The following is a 15,927-nucleotide window of genomic DNA, read 5'->3' on the forward strand; positions in this document are numbered from 1 at the left end:
CCTTTCTATTTGTATTAATGGTGAATCTCCAAAATTAAGGTTTTTCAGTTTAAATTTATTGCTTATGTATAAATGAGACTAGATTTATCTTTGAAATGCTATGCTTTTATTTTACTCATTGTCTAAGATTGTGACTCAGTTACACTGGTACAAATCGGAGACACACGATTGGTTTTAAGTTACCTTACTGGGGTAAGGCAAACAGGATTTGGGATCAAGCTGCTATGACTAACTTAATAAAGGCTCTAAAATCATCTATATTTAAATGCAGTGGGAAGTGAGCTTGAAAGTCATAGTTTTGGGCATTATCTGCCACCTTGTATTAGCACTTCATGTTTTAAATAATACATGTGTTGAATGCTCTTAGAAACCATTTACATCTTAGGATGGCAGAGCAATGTAATGGTAGTGTGTTATACAGTTAATGGGATTTTACATTGAAACAGCTTAATACCAGGCTCTGAAAAATTGCATTTACTAACTACTTAATCAGTATAGGAATGAGTCATATTGCTGTCATTTTAGTACCTTTATGGTGTGCAGCCCCTCTTAGAATAAATTTGCTTTAATGCGGATGCATTTACTGAAGTTCATTTGTGTTGTTAGGATTATACTAAATTTGGTTTACATTCTGGCCAAGTCTGCAAATACAAAAGCTTGAGTGAATCTAAAACCATTAGCGTAGTAGTGACATATGTTGTGCTCATTTCTGTACCTATCTCAGCAAATTAAGCTTCTCTTTAATTTGCCATATTGTTGCCGGTATCACCATTTTAGATCCCGAAATGAACAGAGACTGAAAAGAGAGCCCAGATGGCAAAAAAGAGTAAAGTGAGAGCAGGCCATAGTTTTGGCTACTGTATGGTGGAGAGTTGTATATAATTGAGAGGAACACACACAAGTACAGCTTTTATAGATTACATCTGCTGCAGAAATATTCTCATCCATTATCTCACAAAGTTGCTTGTTTTATGAGATATCAATTTTTTCTTGTGGTTCTCATGCATCTGTCAAAGAACTTATCATGTGGCATATTAGCAGGGACTACTGTGCTCACAATAACTACAGGCATAATTACTGCTTGACTTTGAAACAACTGCATGAATTCATATAGAGGCATCTGGATTTTGAGCAATTTCTATGGTGAAATTATGTCATTCTGATTATAGGATTATTATTTTTGGTATTGCTTTCTGCTAGGTTGCATTATATTCTATAGTAGAGATAAAATACAAAGTAAGATGACATGTATCCCATACATTGAGTTCAGGAGCTGGGATGGTACTGTTGTCCTGTACACTGAACCAATGTTTCCTTCACAGGAAAGGACTGGAGATGTGGCTTATTGCAGAAGGTAGGGTAGTTGTCTTACTTAGTGATCTATACTGACCTTGGAAAGTTTCATTGGAGTAACATAAGCCTAGAAGATTAGAGTAATCATTCATCATCATAAACATTCATCAGAAATGGGAGACACTAAGTAAAAAGGAAAAACACTTTAATTTTGAAATTTAATAAGGAAACATTTCACTCTTAATATTTGGTCTAAAGTTTATAAATTCTTCTCTCCACTGTCCTTTGCACACAAGCATGTGGATGCACACACAAGCATGCACATATGCGTACACACATTCATAAACACAATTCTACAAAGAAAAAGAAGTGCTTTAGCTTAAGGTTTGCAAATGAAACAAATGGAGACAGGTGCTTAAACCTGATAACATGCAAAATGATTTGGACACATTTAACTTCCTTGGATATCTTCGCCTTGATTTGCAAATAAAATCCATTCTTTTGAAATCACAACTGTACTAGAATAATAAGATTATGCAATTATTTGATTTTTAGATTTTCTGTAAACCAATAATGTAGTTAAAAAAAATAAAAAGGCCACACTGAGATGTTATTGTAACACCATTCAGCCAAATTTTGTGTATTTTTTAGATATTTTCTTTATTATTTCAGCTGTGCTTTATGAGTGGAGCTTTGCTTCATTGTTTAAAATAATGAAATGGGTGAATTCATTTGGCCAATACAGAGGAATTTTTTTTGCAAATATATAGACCCAACAATACATTTATCTTTATGATCTTGTTGTGCATGCAAATAGAAGCTCTTAAGAAAATCGCATTGCATTAGCTTGCCCTTGTCCATCTTATGACAGTAACTTTAAAAAAATAGAAGAGTGATGACTACCAAAGTTCAAAGTGATTATTCATGTGATACCTAATCCCTAAATAAACTCTGGTAAAAGGATATCCAGAAAGCTGGAGAGGAAAAGCAAGGTTGGTGTCTCTTGCTCCCAGCCCCCTTTTTTTCACATTAGGATTAAGTAGGTACAGTTTGGCCTTTTTGATCTCTCTATTGCTGGAATTTACAATTTGCTTGTAGTGATTTATTCATCCTCTTCTGGCAACTGGGTAAGTGCTGTATTGTCTATCTGTCTGTCTGATTGGTACTCATCACCATGGTATCTGAGGGCTAAATTACAAGGCTAAGATCATTTTTGAAACAGAGCTGATTGAAAAGTCTCCTCCTTAAATTACTTGGAATAAGCATAGCAGTTTCTGAGGAGAGATTTTCAGCTTACACTGGCAGATGAGTATAGTTTTGCAGGTGAAGCACATGATTAGGTAGAATAGTGAAATAAACTGATACTCACTGCCTGTGCAACCCTTTGCAAATCCCCTGGGCTTAAATTTCTCCATCCATAAAAGCATAATAAAAATTCTTAGATACTGCTGGGAAATACTTTCAGTTCTACTTCACTTAAAAAGCTCACAAAAATACTTGGGCAGTCTCACTAGTGCATTTAATTGCTAGCTGCTTCTGTTTGTGCATTTGTTTTGCCTGTAGATAATGATGTCAAATAGCAAAGGCAGTGGAAAGTACATCAGATGCATGAGTTTTTCAAAGCATAGATCTTTATATAGTCCACTAAAAGTAGATGGGATCCCCGTGTTCCCTAAACTGACCTCCAGTACAATACAGATTATAGATTTTTTCCCATTAATTCTTGAATTAATTCTGTAACTTCTAATTGAGCTAGAACATTTTTAGCAAGGTAAATATTTAAGCAGATGTCCAGTAAACTGACAGACTATTTCACCCACGTAGGAAGGAGACATCCAGTCTTTTTTCAGAGTTTGCTTCTGGGCAAAATTTATTGCTCAAGCAAATATTGAAATCTCCCGGAAGTTTCAGCCTAACTCAAAACCATACAGTCCCTAGTCTCCCGTTGATCCATATGACAGCCAGACAACAACTCTTTCCTGGCCATTTTATCTGTAATACTTTCTGCCATGTGAATGTTTTCTCAAATCTTCGACTGATGCTAGGAGAGCCCTCTAAGTCCTCTTCCTCCAAACGTTTAAGCCGCATCTCCAATGGTATCTCCTAACAAGGGCGTTAGGGCAGCCATGGTAGACCACAGCAAAGGCCCATTTTGCCCAGTGTATTTTCTCCAGCAGTGGCCAAACACAGATGTCTAGGAAGACTACAGGGATAGGACAAGCATAGCTGCTGCTTTCTCCAGCTGCCTTCTCAGTCTCCCATCATTCCAGCTCAAAGACTTCCTCAGTTACAATGACGTTCCTGGGTATTTAATAAACTTTAAAGGATTTCTCTTCCCTAAACTTCTTTGGAGTCTCTGTAACTTGTTACTACTACCACACACTGTGCCAAAGAGCTCCACAGCTTAACTTTATTCAGCTGCCCTATCTGGTTGTCAGTGCTGTGAAGCTGAAGTTTATGAGATACCAAACAGAACTTTTCCCTCTCTGGCAACTTCTTTTTCCCTTGATAGGGCCTATAGAAATGTATTTTTTCTTTAGCCTTTCTTGTACTAGTTTCAGATTTTTCTTTCTGGTCTTTGTCCAGGGGTTATGCTATATTGAACAGGACTGAAAAGCCTGGGTAGTCCCAGCTAATTGGAATTTGTACGTCTTCTACACTGGCATTAATAGAAAAGAATCAATATATAAAATATAACTGCAGCTGTTCTACAGTAAAAGTGAATGTGTTTTTTTCCTGCAAGAATGTTTTATACACCATATCGTGGTGATTTTTGCCTTTTAATATAGGTTCCTCCAAGCACCTATAAACCTCCAAAGGAAAAAAAGCAACTAGAGGAAATGAAAACAAAAAACTGGAGAAAAGCTGAAGTAAGTGTATTATGTTCTTGTTTTAGTCTTTCCTTTCTTCTAAACTGTTTCTTCCATAATGTTCCATTTTCACAAGTCTTAGAACTTTATCTGAAACATATTTAGTTTTGCACCTAATAGCGCCTGGCTCTTTCTCTAGAGTCATGGAGTTTTTATCCTCCATTCTGTTCTATCACCCCCTTTTCAATCTTCCTATTTTATTAATAATTGTTTGAGACAAGGTCCACCTTTTATTCACTGTACAAGTACTATGTGAGAAATTATGCAAGTAGCCATGTAAGGTAGCAGAAACATGATTACTTTCTTCCCTTCACAAGCTTCAAATAGTTTGATGGCTCTTTTACTCCCACAGGACATGTGGATATTTAAGATATTCACTTAATAATTAAGGCTTCAAAATACAAAACGTGTTCAATATTTTTGTTTGTTTTCTACAGTAACTGATAAATAACCACATGCCATCACCCACTATTTTAAAATATCAGCAGATTCTGACTTCTTTTTTGTGCAGAATCCATACTCTTTACTTCAGCAGGCTGAGAGAGTGGGAAGTGATCATGATTTGTAAAGAAGCAGAGTACATGGTCTGTGTGTTAAGAGAGCAGGAGAAGGGAGGGCCTGGAAGACCAAAGAAACAGACCTAGTTATTTGATCCGATCTTGATATGAATCCTGTTCAATGAGTTAGCTCCTATCACGGTTAAAGCAGATTGTTGTTGTCTTTACCTTGGAAGGGAATTAATTAGATGTCAGTTCCCACTTTCTTTCTTCCTCCCCATGCTGCAATCACCATACCAAATCGAATAATGGTATAAACTCAATAAAAAGCATGCTATTTAACTCCTTTTTATCTGTACTCTCCCACCCCCATTCTGAAAATGGCTTACTCTAGTTTTCACTAGGCAGTACAAGTCCATTTATCACTGTTCTGGGCTCTCCTCATGTCCTTGTGAAAGGGACATTGGATTCTTTTCCTTAACTATAGTAAATCCTTTAATGTGTGATAGATTCTAGAGAGATAAACTTTTCATTCCTTTTGCTGGCCCATCATATTACCTATGCTTGGTATTTCATTATAAAACAATACAACATTATTTTTTATTATTTTATTATTTCCATATTGTGGAGAAAGCACACGCCTATTTGTCTGTGTGCTTATTTGTACGTGCAAACTTCCTAGAAAAACTGGGGAGGAAAAGCAAGATATCACAGTGCCTATATTGTCAAAAATCTATGACAACTATAAAATCACTTAACTACTAGCCACATTCTTCAGTGGAGAAAATACATGAATACAAAGAACAAAGGAAAACCATCACAGAAATTATAGCTGCAATAACAGCAGTTTTTGTCGCCTCTGGAATGTTATCAAAGGCATCCAAAGCATTCACAAAGGTCAGTTCCCTAGACTGTTTGCTAAACAAGCTGAAATGTTGGGTCCTGAAAGAAATATGCATTAAAAATGACATTTGTTTCATAGCATTTTTGCAGAAGCTATAGTTGTCATTATTAACTACCATGTCTGAGCATCTGTAAGAATGAATGAGAACACTGGATGCCAAACTCTAGACAGTTATGGAAGTGCTGATATTACGGACAGCTGCTGTCCAGAAAGCCATTAGAAAATCTAGTCTGTGTTTCACAGCTTTGATTAGAGATTACTGATTACAACCGAAAGAAATATCCAAAAGCTAGAAACAAGTCTGCATGTACTTCCCCCTTTAAAATGACAGGTGGAATTACTGTTAGGTCTGTGCCTATTGGAGCAACCCTTGGTGCTCAGATCCCCTGATCATAATCTTCCAGTTTAACAAAAAGCCATTGCTTGTTAGCTATGTGGAAACAGTTACTAACTCTGGTACTGATGTGCCACAGATAATTATGAGGCTTTTAAGTTGAATTCTGGATAAGCAACATGTTTCATGTGGGCAGACCTATCAAAGGCCTGATGCCCTGTGCAAAGCATACAACCAGGCAGAACTATGTACAAAATCAAGACTTGCCCACTTCAAGTCTTTAATCAGGAATGAAAATTCATATAAATACTAAGTCAAGCTTTCGTTCATTGGAAACAAATTAATATACTGGTCTGGGCTGCAAGGCTTTTACAGACAGAAAATTCTTATTAGAAAATTTAAATGTACCATACTCTTTAAGCTAATTGCTTTAATTTTAGGATCTGCTCCTGAAAGCAAATGCTAACCAGTTCAGGTGTGCAACCATGAAGTCTGAAAAGGGAGAGGTATGCTACAAAATACTTTATTACTTAAAAATCCCCCAGTATGAAGATGAAAAATGACTAGAGTATTTAAAGATATCTCAAAGTATTTGAAAATTTTTGTTTATTTGGGGTTAGGAATTATGTGCTATCATTTATATCTGTCCTGTCACTTCATATCCATGTTATTTTCAGATGTAATATACTAACATTTGCGTCTTTGGATGCATAATGCACAACCCCCTTTTCTTATACTTCCGGTGCTGCTTTATTATTTTGCTAATTTTGAGACAAACAGCCTTCTTGTGATACTACTCCAACAAGTTTCCAAACTGGCAATACTTCTCTAAACCCTCATATTATTTTCCCATTAACTTTTATGCCACAGAGCAGCCAAGCTGAGGGAATAACGGTCCCATTCATACAGAATTCTTGCTTTGGTTGATTCCCAGTTTACAACTATGTCACCAAACTATGTATGTAATATATTCATTTCAGCATCACATCTGCATATTCTGTTCACTGTGTTCATCCCCATGATATCAGACAATTTCACATCAGTATCTATAGCTAAAACCATAGAATGAAATTAATAACCATCAGTAGAATTCTACCACTATTTAATAATTTCATGGTGTGCTTTGACACCCTGTTTGTCTTCCCAATATCTATTTCAGTTAAGAGCTGAATATATTCATATATATAGGTGATATTTCATAGTCAAACAAAACATCACTCCTACCTTTTTAGCGTTATTTTAGTCCATAAATTTTAGTCAATATTTGGACATACCTTTGTATGGTTATTTGATATGAAATATTCCTACTAAGTTGGGTGTACATAGGAAGATTTTGTGGATTAACAATTCCAAAATATATCCCCTATGATCATATTTATTACTCTAGATGACTATTCAAGAGTGATTTTTGGTAAATATCTCATATTTTTTGCTGAGTACTTGAAAATCTGTTTCTGAAATCAAATAACATATTTTTGGTTTGAACTGCAGAACACACACAGCAATATGAAGAATAAACCAGCATTCCAGGCTCAAAAGATCCAAAGCAGGGTGAGTAACCTTTAAGGTGTTGTTGTCAGATGTACTTGAAAACTTTGGAGTGAAGAACGTACGTGGAAATTCTGTGGTGATGCAAACTCTACTGGAATTCATGTTTTTACACCAAGTGCTGTGGCCAGGAGAATGGCATGGATTGGGTCTATGGCTCATAAATTTTGGCCTATGCACCATTAACGATCCACAAATGAATGGTCAGGGAGCAACAAGAGTGTGGCTACTCCAGAGAAACAAGAAGCCAAAGGTATTGAAAGCACAGGCAGCGCCCTTACCACCGGGCAACAGTATCTGAATGTGACAAGGTTGGTGGTAGTGACAGGTTCTGCTGACAGTCAGTCATCCTTAGACAAAGCAAGGTAACAAGTCAGGTCTGGGGTCTACCCAGAAGTCCAGTCAGGAGACAAGGCTACAATAGCAACCCAGGTCCATGAGAACAGGAGACAGCACTAGAGAGACAACCAGGAGCAGAATTACCTCCAGCAAAACAAGAAAGTACTGAAGCTGCGACCTGAGCTTAAGTATGCCTCCTGGACCAATAAGCAGAGGGTGTGAGTGGAGGTCCTAGATGAGGCTGGTCAGGGCAATTAAGACTTGTTGGTTCCCTGAGTGACCTGACAGGTAAGTTGTGTGTAATTGCACAATGTAGCCATGTTGCCTTAACAGTGTTTTCAATTCCAAAGGGAAAAGTTTTTATGTAAAATGATAAGGACTGAGAATAGTCCAAAGGGAAAAAAAGAATTGTGAACCCATGGTTTAAGAATTCAACATCGGACAGAAGAATCTTGCATCTGTAAATCACTGTTTCATAATGAGATCCTAAAGAATGCTGAGCAATCATTCCAGCTAATGACTGTCTGATACACAATATACAATCAGTCTGGATGTTTGTCTTGTTTCCTTTAGATGCATATTGAGGTCATAAAATCCACCATACTGATTGCTTCTCTGCCAGGACTTCCAAGGGTCAGAGAATTGTAAACATGGAAAATGGGCTGTTCAGCCTTAACAGTATTACACATGAAAACTTAAATTGCTATTTCTGCAATAGCTGTACTACAGATAATCTTCAGTCCTACATCATTCAATCTGTCACCTTTCACTTGCTTCAAGTTTATATGCAGAATAATTTAATGTGGAAGCTGTGCTTGTATTGTGACCTCAAATACCTTGACAGCAGGTCTACCTACTCTTTAAAACTGTATTTAGGTACAGCTTATACACACTTTGAAAAGACTGATGCCCTGCTCGGGGAACTGGGCATCTGGCAACCATTGCTAAAGCATATCTGGCATTTACCACATACTGAAGTTATCTTTAATAACAGTATCACCTACTCAGTCTGCTTGCTTACAATCCAGCAGCATTTAAATTACAGGAAAGCAGTAAGATCCCTGTTCCTTCTGTTCTCAAAAGGGAAAACAAACAAAACAGGAAACATTTACATCATTAACCCAAACACGCATGACCTTTAATTATGTGGAATTAGTTCAAGACTATGTATATTCCACTTCCTTTTCTGATAATTTAAAATACTGAAACCTTAGTGCAGACTAATGAGAGTCAAACCATCTCCCTAAATTGCATAAAGAAAAATACAGATCTGGCATCTTACAGCATTGATCAGGACCACTTCTAACACCTCCTAGAATCTCCTCTAGTAGCACACTCAGTTTTATCTCATCTAAACACATTTGCCTTAAAGGTTGGTTAGATGATATTCAAGATGCTACTACAACTTTTAAGCTGAGATAGGCATATTGTTATTGCTTTTAAAATGCGTTCTATTCCTGTTGCCTTCCTGCCTGCGCAACTCTGGGAGTAGACACATCTTAAGAGGAAGGTTTATCCAAAATGTATAAATAAGATTATAATCTGTCCTCAAATTAATGAAATTATATAATGTTTTAACCAACTAGTATGTTCCTTTCCTCTTTTTTTAATATACCCACACTATATTAAATACATTTTTTTCATTTCAGACACATTTATTATGTGCAGCAGCAATTATTTCTCATTGCTGTTACAAAATATCTATTCATCCTTTTTACTGGAAGAATGAGACAGTACAAATGCATTATCACTCTGTCTCCATCTGCCTCTTGCTCATAGAAGGCCTTGCTCTTTACATATTTATTGGTTTTTGTAAGCTATTGTGTGTTCATTTGGTGGAAATAGTAAATACCATTTTTTCCACAACAGTTAGTGTGTTCTGTGATTTTCCTGATTATTCCCATTTTCTCATCTTGACTTACAGAATCCTAGACCAGATTGTTCAAAGCCCCATCCAACCTGGCCTTGAACACTTCCAGGGATGAGGCATCCACAACTTCTCTGGGCAACCTGTTCCAGTGTCTTGCTGCCCTCCCAGTAAAGAATTTCTAAATCTAATCTAAATCTACCCTCTTTCAATTTAAAACCATTACCCCTTGTCCTATCACTACACTCCCTGATAAAGAGTTCCTCCCCATCTTACTTGTAGGAACCCTTTATATACTGAAAGGCTGCAATAAGGTCTCCCTGGAGCCTTCTCTTCTCCAGGCTGAATAACCCCAACTCCCTCAGCCTGTCTGCATAGGAGAGGTGCTCCAGCCCTCTGATCATTTTCATGGCTCTCCTCTGGATGCTCTCCAACAGGTTCCTGTCCTTCTTATGTTCGAGGCTCCAGAGCTGGACACAGTACTCTAGGTGGGGTCTCAACAGAGCAGAGTAGAGGGGCAGAATCACCTCCCTCAACCTGCCAGCCATGCTTCCTTTGATGAAGCCCAGGATGTTGTTGGCTTCCTGGGTTGCTGGTTCATGATGAGCTTCTCATCAACCAATATCTCCAAGTCCTTCTCCTCAGGGCTGCTCTCAATCCATTCTCCACCAAGCCTGTATTTGTGCTTGGGATTTCCCTGACCCAGGTGCAGGACCTTGCACTTGGCTTTGTTGAATTTCACGAAGTTCACACAGGGCCACCTCTCAAGCCTGTGAAGGTCCCTCTGGATGGCATCCCTCCCCTCCGGTGTGTCGACCACACTACACAACTTGTTGTCATCAGCAAACTTGCTGAGGGTGCACTCAGTCCCACTGTCCATGTTGCCAACAAAGACGTTAATCAGTACCAGTCCCAGTACCGACGCCTGAGGAACACCACTCATCACTGGTCACTACTTGGACATTGAGCTGTTGACCGCAACTCTTTTGAGTGTGGCCATTCAGCCAATTCCTTATCCACTGAGTGGTCCATCTGTCAAATCCATGTCTCTTCAATTTAGAGATGAGGATGTTGGGTGGGGCAGAGTCAAATGCTTTGCACAAGTCCAGGTAGATGATGTCAGTTTCTCTTCCCTTATCCACCAATGCTGTAACATCATCGTAGCAGGCCACCAAATCTGTCAGGCATGATTTGCCCTTAGTGAAGCCATGTTGACTGTCACCAATCACCTTCTTATTTTCCATGTGCCTTAACAGAGTTTCCAGGAGGATCAGCTCCATGATCTTGCCGGGCACAGAGGACACTGACTGGCCTGTAGTTCCCCAGGTCTTCCTTTTTTTCCTTTTTAAAAATGGGGGTTACGTTTCCCCTTTTCCAGTCAGTGGGAACTTCACTGGACTGCCACGACTTCTCAAATATGATGGATAGTGGCTTGGCAACTTCATCCGCCAGTTCTCTCAGGACTCACGGATGCATTTCATCAGGTCCCATGGACTTGTTCACTTTCAGGTTCCTCAGGTGGTCTCAAAACTGGTCTTCTCCTACAGTGGGCAGTTCCTTATTCTCCTGGTCCCTGCCTTTGCCTTCCGTGACTTGGGTGGTGTGGCTTCTTCACTTGCTGGTGAAGCGAGGCAAAAAAGTTGTTGAGTACCTCAGACCTGTCCATATCCCAGGTGACCAGGTATCCTGCTTCCTCATGGTGACCAGGTCTCCTGCTTCCTTATGGAGAGGGCCCACATTTTCCCTAGTCTTCCTTTTGTGACTGACATACCTATAGAAGCTTTTCTTGTTGCCTTTCACATCCCTGGCCAGATTTAATTCTACGTGGGCTTTAGCTTTCCTAACCTGATCCCTGGCTGCTCAGACAATTTCTCTGTATTCCTTCCAGGATAGCTGTCCTTGCTTCCACCTTCTGTAGGCCTCCTTTTTGAGTATGAGTTTCTCCAGGAGCTCCTTGCTCATCCATGCAGGCCTCCTAGCATTTTTGCCTGACTTCCACTTTGTTGGGATGCATTGCTCCTGAGCTTGGAGGAGGTGATCCTTGAATATTAACCAGCTTCCTTGGGCCCCTCTTCCCTCCAGAGCTTTATCCCACTGTACTCTGCCAAGCAGATCCCTCAAGAGGCCAAAGTCTGCTCTCCTGAAGCCCAGGGTAGTGAACTCGCTGTGTGCCTTCCTGAAAAAAGGGAAGATATTTCAGGACAGGAAGAGAATGAGTAAAATTCAAAACTTCCTTGATGCCACATGACATAGAAGAATCTATTCAGTTATTTTACTTATACCTGTCTGCATATCTTGGGAGTCCTAGTTATTTTGACTCTATGGGCTGTCATATTTCTGTTTCATCATCATACAGTCATATTTCTGTTAATAAACTGGGAAATTGAAGTTAAAGGTATTTGCATAATCATTCTTGGTTGAGTTTTCTATCCAAATTATAGTTAGTAAATACAGAACAAGAAATCTGTATACACAGGCAATTGCCAAAAATATGAAAATTTCTACACGTGCTAGAGAAAATGTCTACTCTAAGTAGACATTTTATACACAGTATAGTGTGTAATCTACAGGCTGGGGAAGGAATGTTCATATAATGCAGAAGACTTTGAGAGCAATTGAGAAGTAGACCAAAAGTAAGGAAGGACATAATTAGCCATTAAGAAGAGTAAGTATAGTGAGTCAAACAAAAGAAATAAAATACATTGGTTTGGGTTCTTTTCCTAAATTCTTCAAGTTATCATCACTTTGTCGAGAAACAGGTAATTAATTTTTGTCCATTTAAATGTGCATCTATGTGGAAAACACAGTAATTCTACTTAGTGACTTTCTAGGTGATAGTATGTGGTTGTTATACTCAACATACCTAATTAATATCAATTATAAAACATCCTTTTCCCAGGTAGCTTATGTATTCCAGGTGACTGCAGTACCTATTTGTGCGTACAATATTTGCAGTGTATAGCTTGAGTGATTCTGTGCATCTGTTTCTCAGCTACTCATTAAGCTGTTAATTTGGAATTTAAATACATGTTTGGATTCTGAACACAGAACTTGTCTGGATTGAGGTCAAATGTCTGATAAATAAGCTTTGTTTTCTGCAGGAATGATCCCAGTTGTTATCCGACCAGCACTGCTTTGCTTCGGTTCAGATCAGGTCTATTCTATGTGTCTGCAAAGGTGATAATTTTATTCTGAATAGCCTACTTGTGCAGGGAACGTTTTTAACTGGCAGAGAGGTTGTTCCTTTCCTCCCTCAGTATTTAGAGGTTGTCTGGGAGTTAGTCCTAAGGCAATACTTTGAAGAACTGCAAAGCAGCCACAGGATCTAGTCCAAGTTACACCATGAGGCCTGAAAGTCACCGAGAGCTGTACTTCACTTCTACTATCTAGAAAATAGATATAGCAATTGGTGATGCCAGTTGTCTTAGAAACATTTTGAAGTTATAATAGTGATCATTTGTAAAACACTTCTGAGACATTCCTATGAGAGGTACTGCTTATGTTTTACTTTGATGGTTTTGGCTAACTTATCATCTTTTAGAGAAACAGTTTATTTTCTTCATCCAAAGCAGACGGAATCCCTGCACGCTATGTATATGAGCACTGAAAAAAAGGAAAGGAAGTGAACACATTCTGTGGGATTTTACATGGTCCAAGAGTGATTACAAATTTATAATCCACTTGGGGGACTTTGCTGATTTCTTAAGCAGCTTGAGTGGTTTATGAACAGCATGCAATTTCATTGTGAATGTCAGATTAATGCTAGATGAATGCTTTAAGCAAAATTTATGCTGTCTTAGGTCGATTTATTTAACCCATTGAAATTTTTTTATACTCTGTTTTATGGTTTACATTGCTAACTACAGTTTATACATTCCCTTTCCTGACAGATTGACAATATACCTATTAAATTAAATGCTGCGGCTATTTTAAGAGAGGGTGCCCTCTATCAGCGGAAAATGGAACAGGAGCTCGAGAGGTATAATCACGTTTTTTTCTCAGATTACTTTTCGCATCCCTGGATATGCAATAATTAACCACACTTAAAATAATTAAGTAAACTCACAGAATCACAGAATCGCAGAATGGTCAGGGTTGGAAGGGACCTCTGGAGATCTCTAGTCCAACCCCCCTGCCAGAGCAGGGTCACCTACAACAGGTTGCACAGGAGACTCCAGGTAAACTAAAATAATGGATCTGTTTTAAGGCATTAGGAAGATATTCTATAAAGACGGTTGACAAATAAAGAGAAAAGTAGACTGAAATGAAAGTTTACAGTAACGTCATTGTTTTACTGTAGATGCTATATGGTGTGACTGTGTGCCGACTGAGCACTTTGGCTAGTGTGCACCTGCAAAGTCCAATAAGGATCACTTTTTATATTTATTCCAATTCTCAAAAATAAATAATGACACAAATACACATCTATTTCTGTGTCCATTATAAAAGATGCGTGTATATTAAGCCAAATATTAAGCCAAAGATGCATGTATATTAAGCCAAATCATTTCATTTTCTTCGATGGTTTGTGGTCAACTACATGCCAAATTTGATACTTGAACTTGTTTATATGTCTATAAAAGTACCTATCCATTTCTGTCACAGTAAGATATGGAGGACTAAGAGTGTGTGCTGCTCTCCTGGCAAGATAAGCCAGGAGCTGAGGGTGACAGCAAGGCATGTAGGGACAATGTCCTCATTGACAGCAGCTCAGTTCCACAGTACCCTGGCAAGGCAGCAGAGCGGATCCAGTGACAGCAGGGTCAGAGAACAGTCCAGTGATTGCTAGATGAGTCCGTAGTGACAAGTCAGGGCTGAGGTCAACCCAGGAAGCCAAGTAAACAAGGCAGGGTCAACAAGGTACAAGCCTAGGTGCAGGCATACCTGCAGCGTAGCTTACGCAAGGACAAAGGCTGTTCAAATCAGCTTAAATGTGGCTCCCAGGAAGAAACTCTGCACACAAAACAGGACTTTTCATAGCCCTTCCTCACAGAGTTCTTTTCACTCCAGTCTGATCCAATGTTATTCGGTTGCACTGCAACAAAGCTGTCTTTGAACACAAGAAACTGAATGCTAGGCAGGGGTGGGGAATAAGAGGTTGCAGGTCCTTTGGTGCACTTAGGGCTCTAAGGAATCCTGACATAAGGATTCCTCTGACATAAAGAATCCTTATTCAGTAGCAGAGGTTTTCAGTAGACATAACTAGGGAGAGGGTGACTCCTGGAAGGCCACTGCAGGTTGTATTCTAACTGGAATTACAGAACATTTTCACGAATAATTTAACAAAAATAAAATCTATATCATGTCATCTTGATTTAGTATTATTTCTAATCCACCTGACTTAGCAGGCTAAGCACTAAACACTGGTAGCATTTTAAATCCCAGAATGAGTGTCTAAGGTTGGATTTGGTCTTTGGACCTAGCAAATTTTTCTACATGGATCAGGATTTTAGCAGTAAGATATTATGCACCATTCAGCTTCTGTTATCAGCTATGTATGTATGTATTGAGGTTCTTTTATATTAAATTTGATACTGTTCACTCTGTCTGAGAGAGTTCTGTTCCACTCAGCAAAGGAACAGATTTTCCCCATAACTTTACACTATTTTATATAGAGTTTTAGTCTTCAGCTGCATTTAACACACAACAGATACATATATATATATGCATTGGGGAGCAGCAGTAAGGCACAATTCACTGCATTTTTGTCTCTCTGCCCTAATTCTTGGCTCATTCAATCCTCTGCTGCAGGACTTTGATGGGCCTGCCCCAGGGCTTTGCTATGCTTTTCTCTCTCAGTTGAGCACAAAAAATAAGAATGTGGTTTTGCTTAATAGCTGAATATTTCTTTGCCTCATTACAGCAATATTATTTAATTGACAAAATACAAAACAGAAATAGAACTAAGAATAATTTTTTTTTTAGTTCTCTGTGTTAAAGTGGCCGAGAAGATTGCCAAAGAGAAAAGGTATTTGTTCTTTCTACCTCTGAGCAAAGTAATCCTCTGAGAAAATGTGTACACCTTCAGCCTGATTCTCCTTGCTCCTTAGGAGAATCCATACATAGCTAAAGTTTGCCCTCTCTTGGGGCTTTGTTTTACTGAAAACTTTCAGTTCCATGCCCTCATACACTTTCTTCCAGCCTCGTTTTCCCAAGCTTTTCACATAGCAGGAACACCTCTTAGACTGGAGTTAAAATATACCTGTGAAATAACTTTGTGATGACTGCCCTTTTTCTCTGCAGAGATCAAATACCTTATATCACAACAAACTACA

The 15,927-nt window shown here is 38.6% G+C and overlaps 1 protein-coding gene across 1 annotated transcript in view; it reads left to right on the plus strand.

The window, feature by feature from the left end:
* Positions 1-15,927, plus strand: part of CFAP99 (cilia and flagella associated protein 99) — a gene marked incomplete at its 5' end in the record, with an annotated part of 49,476 nt that overhangs the window by 13,726 nt on the left and 19,823 nt on the right. Inside the window, 3 exons of the mRNA XM_009890541.1 lie at positions 4,083-4,163; positions 6,339-6,404; positions 13,543-13,631. Of these exons, the coding sequence (XP_009888843.1) occupies positions 4,083-4,163; positions 6,339-6,404; positions 13,543-13,631 (236 nt within the window). The remainder of the gene's footprint in view (positions 1-4,082; positions 4,164-6,338; positions 6,405-13,542; positions 13,632-15,927) is intronic.

The sequence above is a fragment of the Charadrius vociferus genome, unplaced genomic scaffold, assembly GCF_000708025.1.
Source record: "Charadrius vociferus isolate BGI_N301 unplaced genomic scaffold, ASM70802v2 scaffold88, whole genome shotgun sequence".
NCBI classification, from domain to species: Eukaryota; Metazoa; Chordata; class Aves; order Charadriiformes; family Charadriidae; genus Charadrius; species Charadrius vociferus.